This window comes from Hemitrygon akajei, chromosome 29 (genome assembly GCF_048418815.1).
Source record: "Hemitrygon akajei chromosome 29, sHemAka1.3, whole genome shotgun sequence".
Lineage (NCBI taxonomy): Eukaryota > Metazoa > Chordata > Chondrichthyes > Myliobatiformes > Dasyatidae > Hemitrygon > Hemitrygon akajei.
The window spans coordinates 43,289,406-43,306,999 of record NC_133152.1 but is presented as its reverse complement, the minus strand read 5'-3'; the positions used below and the strand labels follow the sequence as shown (position 1 = coordinate 43,306,999).

At 44.5% G+C, this 17,594-nt stretch overlaps 1 protein-coding gene across 1 annotated transcript in view; it reads right to left on the bottom strand.

The window, feature by feature from the left end:
* Positions 1 to 11,018, bottom strand: part of gpr157 (G protein-coupled receptor 157) — a 38,528-nt gene extending 27,510 nt beyond the window's left edge. The window contains exons 1-2 of the mRNA XM_073032268.1: positions 10,499 to 11,018; positions 390 to 603 (exon numbers count right to left, since the gene is read on the bottom strand). Coding sequence (XP_072888369.1) covers positions 390 to 603; positions 10,499 to 10,875 — 591 coding nt within the window. The 5' untranslated portion in view covers positions 10,876 to 11,018. The remainder of the gene's footprint in view (positions 1 to 389; positions 604 to 10,498) is intronic.
* Positions 11,019 to 17,594: the final 6,576 nt, after the last annotated feature.

Below are 17,594 nucleotides of genomic sequence, written 5' to 3'. Positions count from 1 at the left end.
TCTGTTTACATACTTCGATAATAGATTTAGTTTGACTTTTTTTGCCAAGTGTGTCTCTGTAAGTCGAAACATCCAATGTTGATGTCATTTGTGTCAATGACGACAGAGTGTGAAAACTTTCCTGAGGGCAGCCGGCAACTGTCACCAGGCTTCAGGCACCAACACAGCATCACGCAACTCACTAACCCCAAGTCTGCGTCTTTGGAACGTGGAGGAAACCGGATCACCCGGAATGAACCCACATGGTCACGGGGGAAAGCATACAAACTCTTACATACGGTGGCAAGAACCGAACCTCGACCCTACAGCCGGCACCGTAAAGTGTTACGCTGACTGCTACACTATCTTGCCGCCCAGTGCCCACGTCAGAATACGACTTTTGATCATACCGCTCTGTAGATGTGCCTCTTAATGAGGATGTAGAGCGTTGGCAGGGTGATGTAAGCAACAAATTCCCAGATTTTGCCCGTCAGCAGCATCCACAAGATGCTATTTTCTGCACCGATACGAATCCAGCACCATCCCACCGACACGTCGGATGCGTCGTAGCCTATTTTCTGCAGGCTGACGGCTGCCATCGTGATGGTTAAAGGCACAAGCCAACTGGTGAGAAAACAAAACAGAGGCATGTCCATTAGAAATGGCCGAACAGACACGGTCGACAATCACTGCTGGTGATGAACCATTTCACCTCACACTGAGTCAGATATTCCCACAGCTGATGGAGGTGAAGAGCACTGCCTCAGACAGACACAACATTGAGATTTTAGAGATTACCTTTTAATTATCACACATAACTAGTGACATACGGCGATGTTTTGCGACAGCTTAAAAAACTACTAGATATATATCTTCTGAACTGTTATCGCTGTATTCTGAAACCTGCAATTTGCCTTTAAGAATCACACTTTTGAACTGTTTAAATGCACATGATCTCACAATCTCAAGATTCAAGTTTACTTATCGTGTGTACTTTGAAAAATACAGTGAAATGCATCATTTGCATGAACAATCGCTCAATATTATTTACCTTTCAGATCACCCAGAGCTACAGAAACACCAACAGAAGCTCCAAAGACCTCACCCCCCGGGAGAGGAAAGCTCGTAAGGTGGGCTACACCTAGTGATAACCTGTAAGACTAGCCGAGGACAGAGTACACGGGCAAGTTGCTATTGGCGGACTATGCCCTAGTAGGGGTGATGAGCTTAGATAATTCTAAGGACTTGAACACACGTTCTGATTGCCACAACCACGGAAAAGCAAGTGAACAGTGGGCGGGCATTGCCTTCTGAGGGAAAAGCCCCATTGTTTTTGTAATCGATGCTTCTGCACGTGTTGAATGGTGGGGAGCGCTTCGTGTGTGATTGACCCTTCCCACGATGGCCATTCTCTCTCCTCCTCTCTCCTGTTCGATGGAAGGTATAAAAACACGAGAGTACGTCCTACCAGACTCAAGCACAGCTTCTACTTCACTGTTGGATGGGCATCTCATATGTTAAACAATGAATCTTCAATCTGCCTCATAGTGAAAGTCAAAGTCACAGCTTCTACTTCACTGTTGGATGGGCATCTCATATGTTAAACAATGAATCTTCAATCTGCCTCATAGTGAAAGTCAAAGTCAAGTTTATTGTTAAACGCACAGGTGCAATGAAGAACTTACTTGCAGTAACATCAAAGGCAAAGAGTATAGGAGACACAACATTCACAAGAAGACAAATTAAACATAAATTATACAAGAAAGAACACAATGAGAACAAATAACAAGTCCATTGTAGTGGTTGAAATGGTCATAGTGTTGCTATACTGAGGTAGCAATTACTGTTGTGCAGATTGGTTTAAGACTGAGTGGTTGAAGGGAAGGAGCTGTTCTTGCACCTGGTGCCCGAGTGCCCTGGGGCTTCAGGCTTCTGTACCTCCTGTCTGATGGCATGGCCCAGATGTCAGGGATCTTTGATGACAGTTTAAAAGGTGTTCCTGGCTCTGATAGAGCCTGTGGTCTACAGTGCGAAGATTGATTGAGCAATCTGGCACCTTGCTGTCTCCAAGAAAATTCCGGAGGGCGAGCGGCCATGAGGTCTGGAAGCTAAGAAATGTGTCGCGAGCCGAAGATCGACTCTACTTCTCGCTGATTAAGGCAAATAAGATTGAGACATCGAGGTGAGTGTGGAAGGTGATGGTCTCTCGCTTGCTGCTTGCAGATGAAAGCCCCTGCACCCTGGTGGTCTCTCTGTCCCATGATGCTCTCGGAGGATGTTACTGAAGCTCTGTCTTCTGGGTCTGTGATTCATGGGTTGGACTGTGGTTCCCTTGAACTCTTTCAGTTTTGTGTTTTTATATTCTGTGTTTTCACCCGTTCTCATCTGCGCAATTTGTTTGTTTCTCTTTGTGTGGTGGGGGATCGGGGTCTGATGTTCTTGTTGGTATTTACACGATGTTTATATTTTGTGTGGGGGATCGGGGTCTGATGTTCTTGTTGGCATTTACACGATGTTTGTATTTTGTGTGGGGGATCGGGGTCTGATGTTCTTGTTGGTATTTACACGATGTTTATATTTTGTGTGGGGGATCGGGGTCTGATGTTCTTGTTGGCATTTACACGATGTTTATATTTTGTGTGGGGGATCGGGGTCTGATGTTCTTGTTGGTATTTACACGATGTTTGTATTTTGTGTGGGGGATCGGGGTCTGATGTTCTTGTTGGTATTTACACGATGTTTGTATTTTGAGTGGGGGATCGGGGTCTGATGTTCTTGTTGGTATTTACACGATGTTTGTATTTTGTGTGGGGGATCGGGGTCTGATGTTCTTGTTGGTATTTACACGATGTTTGTATTTTGTGTGGGGGATCGGGGTCTGATGTTCTTGTTGGTATTTACACGATGTTTGTATTTTGTGTGGGGGATCGGGGTCTGATGTTCTTGTTGGTATTTACACGATGTTTGTATTTTGTGTGGGGGATCGGGGTCTGATGTTCTTGTTGGCATTTACACGATGTTTATATTTTGTGTGGGGGATCGGGGTCTGATGTTCTTGTTGGTATTTACACGATATTTATATTTTGTGTGGGGGATCGGGGTCTGATGTTCTTGTTGGTATTTACACGATGTTTGTATTTTGTGTGGGGGATCGGGGTCTGATGTTCTTGTTGGTATTTACACGATGTTTGTATTTTGTGTGGGGGATCGGGGTCTGATGTTCTTGTTGGTATTTACATGATGTTTGTATTTTGTGTGGGGGATTGGGGTCTGATGTTCTTGTTGCCTGCACGATTTGTTTTTTGCGACTGGAGGGGGTGGCTGATGTTTCTCTTTGAACGGCTTCCATTGTTTTCTTTGTTTGGTGGCTGTCTGGAGAAGGTGACGACTCCCAGTTGTACACTGCATACCTACTTTAAATATACCTTGAACCTTGAAATGTTGCTTTCTTGAGGAGCACCTCATGTGGACACCTCCAGCTGTGGGGGAGCAAGGTGCCAGTGTTGTACTGGGCAAAGTCCACTACACTTCTCTACCACGTCATGGCCCTTCTCTCTTTCTCCCTCTCCTGTTACATTTCATTGCGCATTCCCCCTTTTTATTTACTACCTCCATGTATGGAATGATTGGTCTTGACAGCATGTAAAGCACAGCTCTTCACTATATCCCAGTACGTGTGACAATATTAAATCAATACTCACAACAGCTGCTTACGGCAACAGTCACATTGGGTACTCGGGCACAAGTTGTGTTTGCTTTTGACCGTGGGCTGGCTGGTTTCAGTCTGTCTTGTAATTTTATACCCAAACAGTGCACTGCTTCCTCAGCTGACAAGTATTTTGGGATGTTTGGAATTGTTAAAGGGGCTAAATGTAAAGCAGTTTGTACAATACTTTCCAATCTACAAACTGAACAGCACGAGCTTCTATCTCCGTACGTAGTATCTCGGAATTACCCACTGTGACTCTGCAAGTTTCCTCACCGCTCGTGCTATGTACCTCCATGAGAGGCGGTTTCAATAGGACTCCTGTGTTCCAGTGTGTGCTAATGTCAACTGCATTTAAATTGGGAAGAACTTAAAATACACTCAGTGGCCACTTTATTAGGCACCTGCTATACCTAATAAAGTGGCCACTGAGTTTATGTTCATGGTCTTCTGCTGCTGTAGCCCATCCACTTCAAGGTTCGATGTGTTGTGCATTCAGAGATGCTCTTCTGCACACCACTGTTGTAATGCGTGGTTATTTGAGTTACTGTCACCTTCCTGTCAGCTTGAACCAGTCTGTCCGTTCTCCTCTGAACTCTCTCGTTAACGAGGTAACTCCACCCACAGAAATGCCACTCACTTGGTATTTTTTGTTTATCGCACCATTCTCTGTAAACTCTAGAGATTATTATGCGTGAAAATCCTAGGAGATCAGCAGTTTCTGAGATACTTAAACCACACCATCTGACACCACAATCATTCCACGGTCAAAGTCACTTAGATCACACTTCTTCCCCATTCTGATGTTTGCTCTGAACAACAACTGAATCTCTTTTTATGCATTGACTTGCTGCCACATGATCGGCTGATCAGGTATTTGCATAAACAAGCAGGTATACCTAATAAAGTAGCCACAGAGTGAATAATTCTCAGCAAACTTGTTTCCATTTTCCTAAACCAACACCGCCTTTGTAACTGGATCCTTGACTTCCTGACCAACAGATTACAATCAATAAGGATAGCTGACGAGCAAAGATCAACTTTATTTGCTATATATATATTTACATATACAATGGATTCTGGTTAATTGGGACCAGGATATTTTGGCCCAATTAAGCAGCTACCTCAATTAGCCAAAGTTTTATGGAAATTGTTAAAAAGGTATAAAAAAAGACTGAGTAACAAATTATGTACTTAAATGAAATGCAAAACAAATGAGAACACTACCAATGGTAGTCCGTCAAATCTGACGATGACAGGAAAACTGAGCAGGAGAGTTTTTAAAGTGGAAAAGCCACTGCATTGGGGCAGTTGCACTTTCTCTACCTCACAAGTCCTAGTCCAGTGGATGAGTATTCATTATAGAAACATAGAAAAGCTTGCAGTGGATGACGATGAATCCTTGAGTCTCGTCATGCCCTTCATTCTCCATGTAAAATCATCTTTGGATTTCACTGCAGATCTTATCTGCCCAGTCCACTTGGCATGCCTGAACAGGTATGTCCCTATCTCACCAGGAAATGAGTCCCGCTGATGCCAGCCTGTCGAAGTGGTGCACCAGGGCATGATCGCTGTCACATGCAAACAGCTACCTGGAGCCACAGGTGAGAGCTGAGAGTCTGGGACACCAAAGGTAACATTCAAGATGATTGCCAATACCTTCAAATTCTTCGTAGTTCCTAACCTGTTGAAGTAGTGAAATCATTTTATTTTCACGCCTGGCTCTTTCAGGCATTTCTAAGTCTGAATGCTTGAAACTACAATGAGCAAATCAGCTCTGAATTGTCCTATTGCATATCTCTCACCAACTATCGGTGACAAAAATCACTGCTTTTTGAACACAAACACACACAACTGATGCTATTTAAAAACTGTTCGTTCTAAACACAGTGCAATGTCTAACGGCCACACAATGTGCATGCAACTGTCACTAGTTGGAAAAAGTTCGGCAACAGTCATTGTGTCCCAAATAAATGAAGAGAATCCCAGCTATTTTCTCGATTTGCTTTTGTTCTTTAAAAGTTGTCCGAAATAATTTTTCTCTCCTCTCTTTCTATAAGTGTATACCTCAGGTAAATATTATGTGGAGATTTGTGACATATATGATTATATGATATATATGTACAATGTCTGAAATACATCTTACGGAAATGTTTGTTTCATGATGAACTTCAATAAAAAAAAACAAATTACAAAAAAAATTGTCCGAAATAAGCAGCTGCTCAAATAACCAGACACGACATGCACCAAAGAACATCATTCAACAATTATAAAGGATAAGAATTATATTGAAATAAAGTTAGAGGTTAAAGGGGGAAGGAAATGAAAACAGCTTTATATAGTGAGGCACCACGATAGTGTAACTACGGTATTAGTATGATGCTATTACAGCCTGGTGCATCAGAGTTCAGAGCTCAATTCCAATGCTGTTAGTAGGTTAACTGGCCATTGTAGTTAGTAGGTTTATTGGAAATTTTCCTGTGATTAGACCAGAGTTAATAGGAAGTTTGCAGAGTTGTGTGCCTTCCTCCGTAACCTTTGACGCCCTGACTAACTAAGAACCTATTAACTTCTGCTTTAAATACTTGGCCTCCACAAATTCACCACCCTTTGGCTGAAGAAGTTCCCTCTCATCTCCATTCTAAATGGATATCCCTCTCTTCTGAGGCTGTGCCCTCTAGACCTAGACTCACCCACTACAGGCAACATCCTCTCCACATCCACTCTGTCTAGGCCTTTCAATATTCAATAGGTTTCAATGAGATTCCCCCCCTTATTCTTCTAAACTCCAGTGAGTACAGGCCCAAAGCCATCAAATGCCACTCACACATTAACCCCACCATTCCCAGAATCATTCTCGTGAACCTCCTCTGGACCCTCTCCAATGTCAGCACATCTTTTCTTAGATAAGGGACCCAAAACTGCTCACAATACACCAAGTGTGGTCTGACCAGCGCCTAACAAATTCTCAGCATCACATCATTGCTCTTGTATTCTAGTCCTCTTGAAATGAATGCTGACAATGCATTTATCTTCCTTACCACCAACTCAACCTTTAGGAAATCTTGCACAAGGATTGCCAAGTCACTTTCCACCTCTGATTTTTGAATTTTCTCCCTGTTTAGAAAATAGTCTACGTCTTTACTTATTCTACTGAAGACCATACTCTTCCTTTACATTACACTTCATCTGGCACTTCTTGTCTATTCTTCCAATCTGTCCAAATCCTTCTGCAGACTCCCTGCTTCCTCAACACTACCTACCCCTCCACCTATCTTTGTACTGTCTGCAAACTTGGCCGTTAAGCTATCAATCCACTATACGTATAACATGAAAAGAAGCGGAGCCAACACCCACTCTTGTGGAACACCACCTATCTTCAAAAGCCAACCAAAATAGGCCGCCTTTATTCCCACTCTTCGCCTCCTGCCAATCAGCCAATCTTCTGTCCATATCAGTATCTTTCCTATAATACCAAGGGCTCTTATCTTGTTCATTAGCCTCCTGTGTGGACCCTTGTCAAAGGCCTTCTGAAAATCCAAGTAAACAACATCCACTGACTCCCCTTGTCTATCCTACCTGTTATTTCCTCAAAGAATTTCAACAAATTTGTCAGGCAAAATATCTCGTTAAGGAAACCATTCTGATTTTGGCTTATTTTATCGTGCGTCTCCAAGTACCCCAAAACCATATACTTAATAATGGACTCCAACATCTTCCCAACCACTGGAGTCAGGCTAAATGGTCTATAATTCCCTTTCTTCTGCTTCCCTCCCTCCCTCCTTAAAAAGTAGATGGACATTTGCAATTTTCCAGTCCTCCGAAACCATTCCAGAATATAGTGATACTTGAAAGATCATTACTAATGCCTCTATAATCTCTTCAGCTACCCCTTTCAGAACCCTAGGTGTAATCTAACTGGTCCAGGTGATTTATTTACCTTCAGACCTTTCATCTTCCCAAGCACCTTCTCCTTAGTAATAGCAACCCCAGTCACTTCTGCCCCGACACTCATGAATTTCTGGCATAGTGCTAATGTTTTCTACAGTGAAGATTTACGCAAAATACTTACTCAGTTTCTCCACCATTTCTTTGTCCCCCATTACATGTCTCTCCAGCACCTTTTTCCAGTGGTCCAATATCTATTCTCGCCTTTCTTTTACTGTTTATATAGCTGAAGAAAACTTTTGGTATCCTCTGGTATTTCTGGCTAACTTTCATACTTCATCTTTTCTCTCCTTATGGCTTTTTAGTTGCCTTCTATAGGTTTATAAATGCTTCACAATCTTCTACCTTCTTACTAATTTTTGTTATAATATATACCCTCTCCTTTGCTTTAGTGCTACTTTTGACTTTCTTTGTCACCCCACTGTTGCCTCATCCATCCTTTAGAATACTTCATCTTCGGGATGTATTTATCCTGTGACTTCCAAAATGCTCCTAGAAACACCTGCTGTCATCCCTATTAGTGTCCCTTTCCAATCAACTTTGGCCAACGTCTCTCATGCCTCTGTAATTCCCTTTACTCCACTATACTACTGATACATCTGACTTTATCTTCTCTCTCTCTCTCTCAAACTGCAGGGTGAATTCCATCATATTATGATCATCAAACCAGTCAGCCTCAACCAATTGCTCCTAGCCTTCAGTTACCTTGTTGCCTCATTGTGGTATTATCTGTTCTCTTTTTTTCTGGCCCCTTGTCGCTTGTTTTTGCAGTTTATTATTAAAGTTATTCTTCATTGTTGAATCATCTCTGCTTCTCTGCTTTTGGTTCTTTTACGTTAAGCTTCCTCATCAGATCTGGTTCATTCCGCAAAACCCAAACTAGAATTGCCTTTCCCCTAGTAGGCTAAACCACAAACTGCTCTAAAAAGCCATCTTGAAGGCATTCTACAAATTCCCTCACTTGGGATCCAGCATCAACCTGATTTTCTCAATCTACCTGCATTTTGAAATCCTCCATGACTTTCATTACATTGCCCTTATTATATGCTTTTTCTACCTCTCTTTGTAATTTATATCCCACATCTTAGCAACTGTTGCAGGGTCTATTTACCCTTGCAATTTCTTAACTCTCCCCACAAGGATCCTACATCTTCCCATCCCATGTCACCTCTTTCTAGGATTTGATTTTTTTACCTACAGAGTCACCCCACTCTCCCTGTCTAGCTGCCTGTCCTTTCAATGTGAGCTCTTGGATGTTAAACTCTCAGCAATAATCTTCTTTCAGCCACAACTCAGTGATGCCCACAACATCATACCCACCAATCTCCAACTGTGCTACAAGATCATCTACCTCATTCTGTATACTGTGTGCACTCAAATATAACGCCTTGAGTTCTGTACTCATCACCCTTGTTGATTTTGTCCCCATATTACACTTCACCTCATCACACTGACTGCAATTTTGCCGTATCTGCCCGACCATCCTCACAGTCTCATTACACGGTTTTGACTTCTATACCAAATGCCCCAGTCTCAGCCCCATCACTCCAGTTCCCAGCCCCCTGACAAATTAGTCTAAACTAGAATGGTTGATCAGACTTGGGGGAAGAAACTTTTAAAATGGCAGTGCCTCCACCACGATTATCCTCAACACTGGTGCTCCACAAGGCTGCATCCTCAGCCCCCAACTCGACCTTCTCCAACTGCGTGGCCAGATTCTGCTCTAACTCCATCTACAAAGTTGGAGATGATACCATCCTAGTGAGACAGAATACAGGAAGGAGATAGAGAGCCTAGTGACATGTTGTCATGGCAACAACCTTTCCCCTCAATGTCAACAAAGAGCTGTTTAGGAAGTGGGGGGGCCAGTGCACACACTCTTGTTTATGTCAACAGGACCCGGTGATAGTTTCAGGTTCCCAGGATTGAATATCACTGTCCTGGTCCAACCTTATTGATGTCATAGGCCAAGAAAGTTGCCCATGCCCCTACCTCCTCGGGAGGCAGGTCCCCTTTGACCCTCACCACTTTTTATTGATGCAGCACAGAAAGTATTCTATCAGGACGCATCACGGCTTGGTAAGACAACTGCTCTGCCCGAGACCACACAGAAGTCCAAACTGCCCAGCACACCTCAGAAACCAGCCTTCCTTCCAAAGAGTGTCTATAGTTCTCAATGTCTGGGTAAAGCAGCCAACATAATCAAAGATGCCACCTAACTGGGGCATTCTCTCGTTTTCCCTCTCCCAGCAGGCAGAAGATAAAATGCCTGAAACCAGGCTCAAGTAGACTTTTTGTCCAATTGTTATATGACTATTGGACGGTTTGCTGTAAGACTGTTGAATGGCTCCCTAGATGGACCCTTGAACTTTCAATCCATCACGTTGTGAACTTGGACCTTGGGGTCCACCTCAACTGCACTTTCTCTGTAACACCGCCTTCTGCATTCTGTTACATACTGTTTTACATTGTACTGCCTGAACGTAATGTTGTAATTAATTGATCTTTCAGAACCATATGCATGGCAAGTTTTTCACTGTACCCCAGAACTTGTAACAATAAGTAAACCAATTTACTAAGTCATTATAAACACAATAGATTCTGCAGATGCTGGAAATCCGGAGCAACACGCACAAAATGTTGGGAGGAACTCAGCGGGTCAGGCAGCGCCTATGGAGTCGACGTTTCGGGCGGAGACCCTTCATCAGGACGGAGGAAGCCATGACTAAGGAAGGGTCTCGGCCCGACTCGTGGACTGCTCTATTCCTCCCCATAGGTGCTGCCTGACCTGCTGAGTTCCTCCAGCATTTTGTGTGTAGTTATCAGCTAATGAAACACTCTAATTTAAAAACGGGCTGTGCGTACCTAATGGCGTGAAACCAGCCGATGAGACTGTTTGCCACGCTCTGCTCGCACCTCACGATCAGCAGGTACAGGTAGATGGCTATAGCCACGGTCCAGAAGAAAGAGCTGGTGTTGGCGAAGGTGGACAGGGCTCCTTGCAACACACAGTCCCAGGAGGAGCGCTGGAAGTCCCGCAGCACTCCGTAGAGGTAGGAGAGAGCCGACAACAGGTCCGCCACCGAGAGGTAGACCAGAAGCTGGCGAGCCTTGCTGCGCAGGTCGGGCCACCACAAGTGGGTGGCGATGATCATCAGCGAGCCCAGGACAGACAACAGGCAGGAGATGGAAATCACCACCTTCTCGTAAACGTAGACCTCGGTCTGGGGAATCTCCTGCATGTTTGCAACTCTTGGGTACTGAAGGCAGGCGCGGACAAACGGAGCTCAGAGCATTCTCCTGCCGGCCCGGAGCGAATCACAGCCCGCTTCCCACCAGACAGCCGCCTTGCTCCGGTCATGTGCCTCTCTGCAAAACTTTCCTTCCCGCTCTCGTCTCGGCGAGTGATGGGCCCTCCTCCAAACACCTCCCAGCCTCGTAAACATGCAACAGGATCTTTTGGGAGCGTTCCTGTAAGCTGATTCCTACGCACACGCTAACAGACGGTGTTCCGATTGACGGAACTCGGCTCCCCAAGAGAACATTCGGCCCGTCGCGTCCTGACTGGGAGGAAGCTTTGTTAAAAACACACACCCTGGCTAGACCGCATCTGAACTGTTCGGGAGGCGATGTAGAGAGTGCCGGATGCTTCCTGGATTAAAGGGCACGTTGGACAAACTTGGCTTGTTTCTCCGGAGCGGCGGAGGCTGAGGGGAGACTAGAAGTTTATAAAATTGAGAGGCATAGACTAGGGTCAAAATGTCTAATACTAGAAAACATGCAGTTAAGGTGAGAGGGGTAAATTTAAGGGCGATGTGCGGGGCAGAGATGATTTTTTTTTAACAAGGTAGGGGCCTGGAATACACCCGGAGCGGTGGTGGAGGCAAATACCGTAGAGGGTCTCAGATACGTGAATGTGCAGAGAATGGAGGGATATGGACCACGTGCAGGCAGAAGATGAAAGATTAGCTTAATTTGTCACGTGCACATCAAAGACATACATACTGGGGAAAAAACCAACAATAATCAATCTCACTCACCCTGCTCATGGACTGTTTGTCCCACTCCCATTAGGGGGATGTAGCGTTCACGCCAGGCCCACCTGACTCAAAAACAGTTACTATCCCCAAGCAGTAAGGCTGATCAACACCTCCACCCACAAACCCACCCCTCCACACCCCCAACCACCACTACTTTATCATTTCCTGTCAGAGCCACCCTATGTACAGACACTCCAGTGTTTAGCAACACTTTAGGGACATACAGTCAGTATAGGTACATAAGCTATCTTATGTATTTATATTTATTGTGGGTTTTTTCGTGCTGCATCGGATTTGGAGTAACAATTATTTTCTCCTTTACACTTGTGTACCGGAAATGACATTAAACAGTCTTGAATCATGAGAATATGTTGTTTGTGTTGGGAACTACCCGGGTTAGGCATCATCATTGTCATTAGTCTGGCACGATTCTGTGGGCTGAAGGGCCTGGCCCTGTGTTGTCAATTCTATGTTCCAGCAAATTACGTACTCACCCTTTGTAACTGTGAAAGTTTTATTCTCTGGTAGTTTTCTTTGCAACTTCTTTTTTTTAAATATAAAACAAACTTTATTAGTAACAAAAATGTTCTTAAGAAGCACAATGCCTTGTCATGATTTACATTCAAGGTTAACGCTTTCAGTACTGTTCTGTAACATTATTTCTTTGCCACTTCTCGTTAAAGGCTGCAGCCGGTCGCAGACCGTGGGCCCTGGCCTCCGCAGCATCGAGGGCATCTTCAAAAGGCGATGCCTCAAAAAGGCAGCATCCATCAGTAAGGACCCCCACCACCCAGGACATGCCCTCTTCTCATTGCTACCATCAAGGGGGAGGTGCAAGAGCTTGAAGACACACACTTAATGCTTCAGGAACAGCAGCTTCTCCTCTGCCATCAGATCTCTGAATGAACCCCTGAATGCTGCCTCAAAATTTTGTTTGCTCTCTTAATTTATTTTATTTAATTATTTGCTGTATATATAATTAGACCAGCCAGTGGTGTAGTGGCCACAGCAATAAGATATATATATCTTACTGTGGTGAACTGCATATACCTGTCTGGACACGCCCCCCCGCTGACTGCTCCTGTGGCTCCTCCCACAGACCCCTGTATAAAGGCGATTGGAGGCACTGCTCCTCCCTCAGTCTCCAGGATGTTGTGTGGTGGTCTCTTGCTGCTGATGGTGCTTTCTTCCAGCCAATAAAAGCCTACCTTGACTCACGTCTCCAAGAGTTATTGATGGTGCATCACTTACTGTAATTTATAGTTTTTAAATTATTATTTATTGCTATGTACTGCTGCTGCAAAATAATGAATTTCATGATGTATGCCAGTGATATTAAATCTGATTCTAACGTCCTATACCTGCGATGGTGCTGCATTTAAGTTTTCCACTTCACCTGTGCCTTTGTGTAGTACAGCAGTGCGATCACTCAAATCAAATATGATGTTCTCCTAAGAGGGTGTCTGTTGATGGGTCCTCGTGTTGTCCATTCAATGCACGATTGGGATTCCCATGGGGGGGGCTTGCCCATTGAGGTGAAGGGTGGCAGCGATAACTATGGTAAATAGAGTGGGCACCATGATACAGCCCTGTTTGACTCCTGTCTTGACAGTGAAGGGTTTTGATTTGGTGCCACTATTGCAGTAGTCTCGGTATTCGTTTGTACCTCCCCAGGACGTGCTCTCTTCTTGCTGCTGCCATCGGGAAGGAGGTACAGGAGCCTCAGGACTCACACCACCAGGTCCAGGAAGAGTTATTACCCCTCAACCATCAGGCTCCAAAACGAAAGGAGATAACTGCACTCATCTTCACTTGCCCCATTATTGAACTGTTCCCACAGCCAGTGGACTCACTTTCATCTCATGTTCTCAATATTTATTGCTTGCTTGCTTAGTTATTCATTCATTCATTCATTCTTTTTGTATTTGCAGAGTTTGTTGTTTTCTGCACTCTGGTTGAATGCTCAAGCTGGACAGTTTTTCATTGATTCTGTTATGGTTATTATTATAGAGCATGCCCGCAAGAAAATAAATCTCATGGTGACATGTATACTTTGAAAATAAATTGAACTTTGTAGATGTACTTGTGAATGTCACAATAAACTTGGTTTTAATTTTTCAACCACAGGTGGGTTTATTTTTCATGTTACACGTACTGAGGTACATTGTTGAGGGAGTAAAAAACAAAATTATACAGAAGAATCAAGTGTTGCAGTTACAGAGAAGGAGCAGGTAAGCAAATCAATTGTAAAGGCTGCAACAGATTGAGAGATCGAGAGCTCATCTTTAGTGTATGAGAGGTTCACTGAAGAGTCTGTCCTTGACTGCACGTGTGTGTGTGGGAGGGAGGAGAGGGGCTTGTTTTGCTGTTATTGTTTTGTTGTTTGTGTTCTGTGTTGTTCTGCCGAGCATTGTGGGTACGGTATGCTACTGCCCGAATGTGTGGCGACAGTTGTGGGCTGCCCCCAGCACATCCTTGGGTGTGTCGCTTGGTCACACAAGTGACACAGGTCACTGTATGTTTTGACGTACACCTGATAAATAAACTTGAATCTTGTGCTGGTGGTTTGCGTTCTCAAGCTTTTGTATCGTCTGCCCATCAGGAATAGAGGAGGCAGAAGAGAGAATGACTCTGGTGGGAGAGGTCCAGTTTCCGAGGTAGAGAGAAGTGTAGAAATTACCTTATTACAACTCTGTGTACCTCTAATATTTGTCCCCCTACCCGTTCGGTATTAACCTCTGCATGAGTGCGTATTGAGCAAAACACCCCAAATGCTGGAGGAATTCAGCAGGTCAGGCAGCCTCTACGGAGGGCACCTGAAGTAAGAAGCTGGGAGGTGATAGATAGAAAAGACAAAGGGCTGGAGAAATTATGACCATAAGATAGGAGCAGAATTAGGCCATTTGGCCCATCGAGTCTGCTCCGCGAAGTAAGAAGGTGAGGGGAGGAGAAGGAATTCAAGCTGGCAGGTGAGGGGAGAGGTAGAAGGGTGAGGGTGAGGGCGGGGTTGATGTAAGGAGCTGGGAAGGATAGGTGAAACCTGGTGAGGGGGAAGGTGGATGGGGAAGGGGCGAGGATGAAGTGAGAGGCTGGGGGTGCGGGGTGATCAGCGGAAAAGGTCAGCTACTAAAGAAGGAATCTAATGGGTAAGGATCGTGGTCCATGGGAGAAGGGGAAGGAGATGCATATTGAGGGTATCGACCGGTCAGAATACAGCCACACCTTAAAGTAAAAATGGCTTCAGTTTCTGTCTTGAGCAACACACACAAAATGCTGGAGGAATTCAGCAGGTGAGGCAGCATCTATTATTCTTAAGCTCATCACTCCTGTTGGGGCATGGGCTGCTGACAGCAGAGACCTCTGTCCTGGGCTGATCGGCCCCGTGCCTTCTGCTTTCACATACAACTTCATATGTCTTCGACGCGAAGATCCTTCCTCTCCCAGGGACGAGGTCTCTGGAGCTTCTGTTCCCGACGTTTCTGTAGCTCTGGGTTTTTATGGGATGGGGTTGCTAGCCCCATGCCCAACCCTCAAGAGGAGAGGGGAGGAGGAACTCCATGGTCGAGTTCAGGGAACGTATATGGAGGGGATTAAACAGTTGACTGTTCATTCATTTACATAGATGCTTCCTAACCTGTTGAACTCTTCTGTGCGTGTTGCTCAAGATTTTCAGCATCTTACAGAATCTTATCTTGTTCTTATCAGTTTCTGTCTTATTCTAGTGGTACAAGTTTGACTTGTTTTGTAGGTCCCACCTCCTCACATTCAACAATGCACAAACCCTAAAGCTTAAGTGTGCTGGTAATTGCCCCCTTGGACCGATTGTCTTGCTTTGAGAGACATTCTGTTCCTCCTCCTCCTCCCCTCCTACTGAAAATTATCTTGCCTCTCTCTATCTCTGTCTCTCTACAGAAAGTGTTGGATGCATCCCTCCCCACCACTGAACACATCTGCAAAACTGTGCTGCCACTGGAACGCAGCATTACATCAAAAACTCCCACCACCCAAACCATGCTGTCTTCTCACTGCTTTCCACAGATTCAAGCACTTTTTACAACTCATATTCTCAGTATTTTTAATCTCCACAACATCTCTTCTTTTGCACATTGGTGACCTGTTAGTCTTTGTGTACGCTTTTTCGTACATTCGATTGTATTTCTTTATTTTCCTGTAGCTGCCTGCAAGAACCTCAAGGTATTATACGGTAACATATGCCATATGTATTGTACTTTGATCATAAGTTTTACTTTGACTCTCTGTGTTGTCAAAGGTAATAGACCCAAAACATTGACTGTTTCTCTCTCCACAGATGCCGACTCACAGATTTCTGGCAGCTGCGGTTTTTATGATTTTCGTTTGGTTTGAAGATCTTTCTGAACATCAAGGTCTCTTACAACTTGAGAAACCTTGTCAGTGTCTGCAAGCGTAATAGTCAGCGCACAGCAAGCTGCCACACGAGGCTGACACTGACAGTGGGAATAAATATTGATTAAGACCACCACAGGGAATGCTCTTGCTTTGTTCAGAATTGTGCCCAGGAGTTTTTGACATGGACCCACAGTTTAACAAGGCTAAGGATTTGGGTTGTTCTGGTCCCACCAAAACTAAGCATCCCTCCTCCTTCTCTTGTTCCCAAGGTCCACTGTCCTCTCCTATCAGGTTCCCTGTTCTTCAGCCCTTTTCCTTTACCACCTACCCCCACACTACTTTTCACTTCATTCCCCCTCTCCCCTCACCTGGTCTCACCCATCATCTAAACACAAAGTACTCTGCAGACGCTGTGGTCAAATCAACACGTACAAACAAGCTGGATGAACTCAGCAGGTCAGGCAGCATCCGTTGAAAGGAGCAGTCAACGTTTCAGGCCGAGACCCTTTGTCACGTCTCACCTATCATCTGTCAGCTTGCATTCCTTCCCCTCCCTCCACCTTCATATTCAAGCTTCTTCCCCCTTCTTTTCCAGTCCAGATGAAGGATCCTGCCCCGAAACTTCAACTGTTTATTCCTCTGCCATGGAGGCTGGAAAAAAGTTTTCCAGCATTTTGTGTGCGTCACCTTGATCCTCTCCTGAAATGTTTCCAAAATTGGGACTGGAAAACTGTGGCATGTATCTTGCTAAACCCTTCCTCGTGCTGGGAATTATTTTCAATTGAGAAATATACTACTTATTCAAAAAGCTACCTACAGGATAACACAGAATTGATGGCTTTGTGGCCAAGTTTGTGGACCACGAGAAGACAGATAGAGGTGCAGGTAGTGTTGAGGAAGTAGAGATGCTGCAGATAGACTTAGAATTATCAGGAGAATGGGCAAAGCAGTGGCCGATAGAATACGGTATCAAGAAGTGAATTTTGCACTTTGGTCGAAGGAATAAAAGCATAGACTATTTTCTAAACTGGGAGAAAATTCAAAACTCAGAGGTGCAAAGGGGCTTGGGAGTCCATGTGCAAAATTCCCTAAAGGTTAATTTGGAGGTTGAGTCAGTGATGAGGAGGGCAAATGCAATGTTAGCATTCATTTTGAGAGGACGAGAATATAAAAGGAAGGATGTGATTCTGAGGTTTTATAAGGCACTGGTGAAGGCTCACTAGGAGTATTGTGAGCAGCTTTGGGCCCTGTATTTAAGAAAGGTTGAGCTAACATTGGAACGGGTCCAAAGGAAGTTCATGGGAATGATTCTAGGAATGAAAGGCTTATTGTAAGAGGAGCTCTGGATCTTTCCTTGCTGGAATTTAGAAGAATGGTGAGGGGGGGGGGGGGTAAGGATCTTATTGAAACATATCAAATGTTGAAAGGCCTAAATAGAACATGGTTCCTATGGTGGGGGAGTCTAAGGCCAGAGGACACATGCTCAGAATGGAGGGACATCCATTTAGAATGGAGATGAAGAGAAATTTCTTTAGCCAGAGGGTGATGTTTCT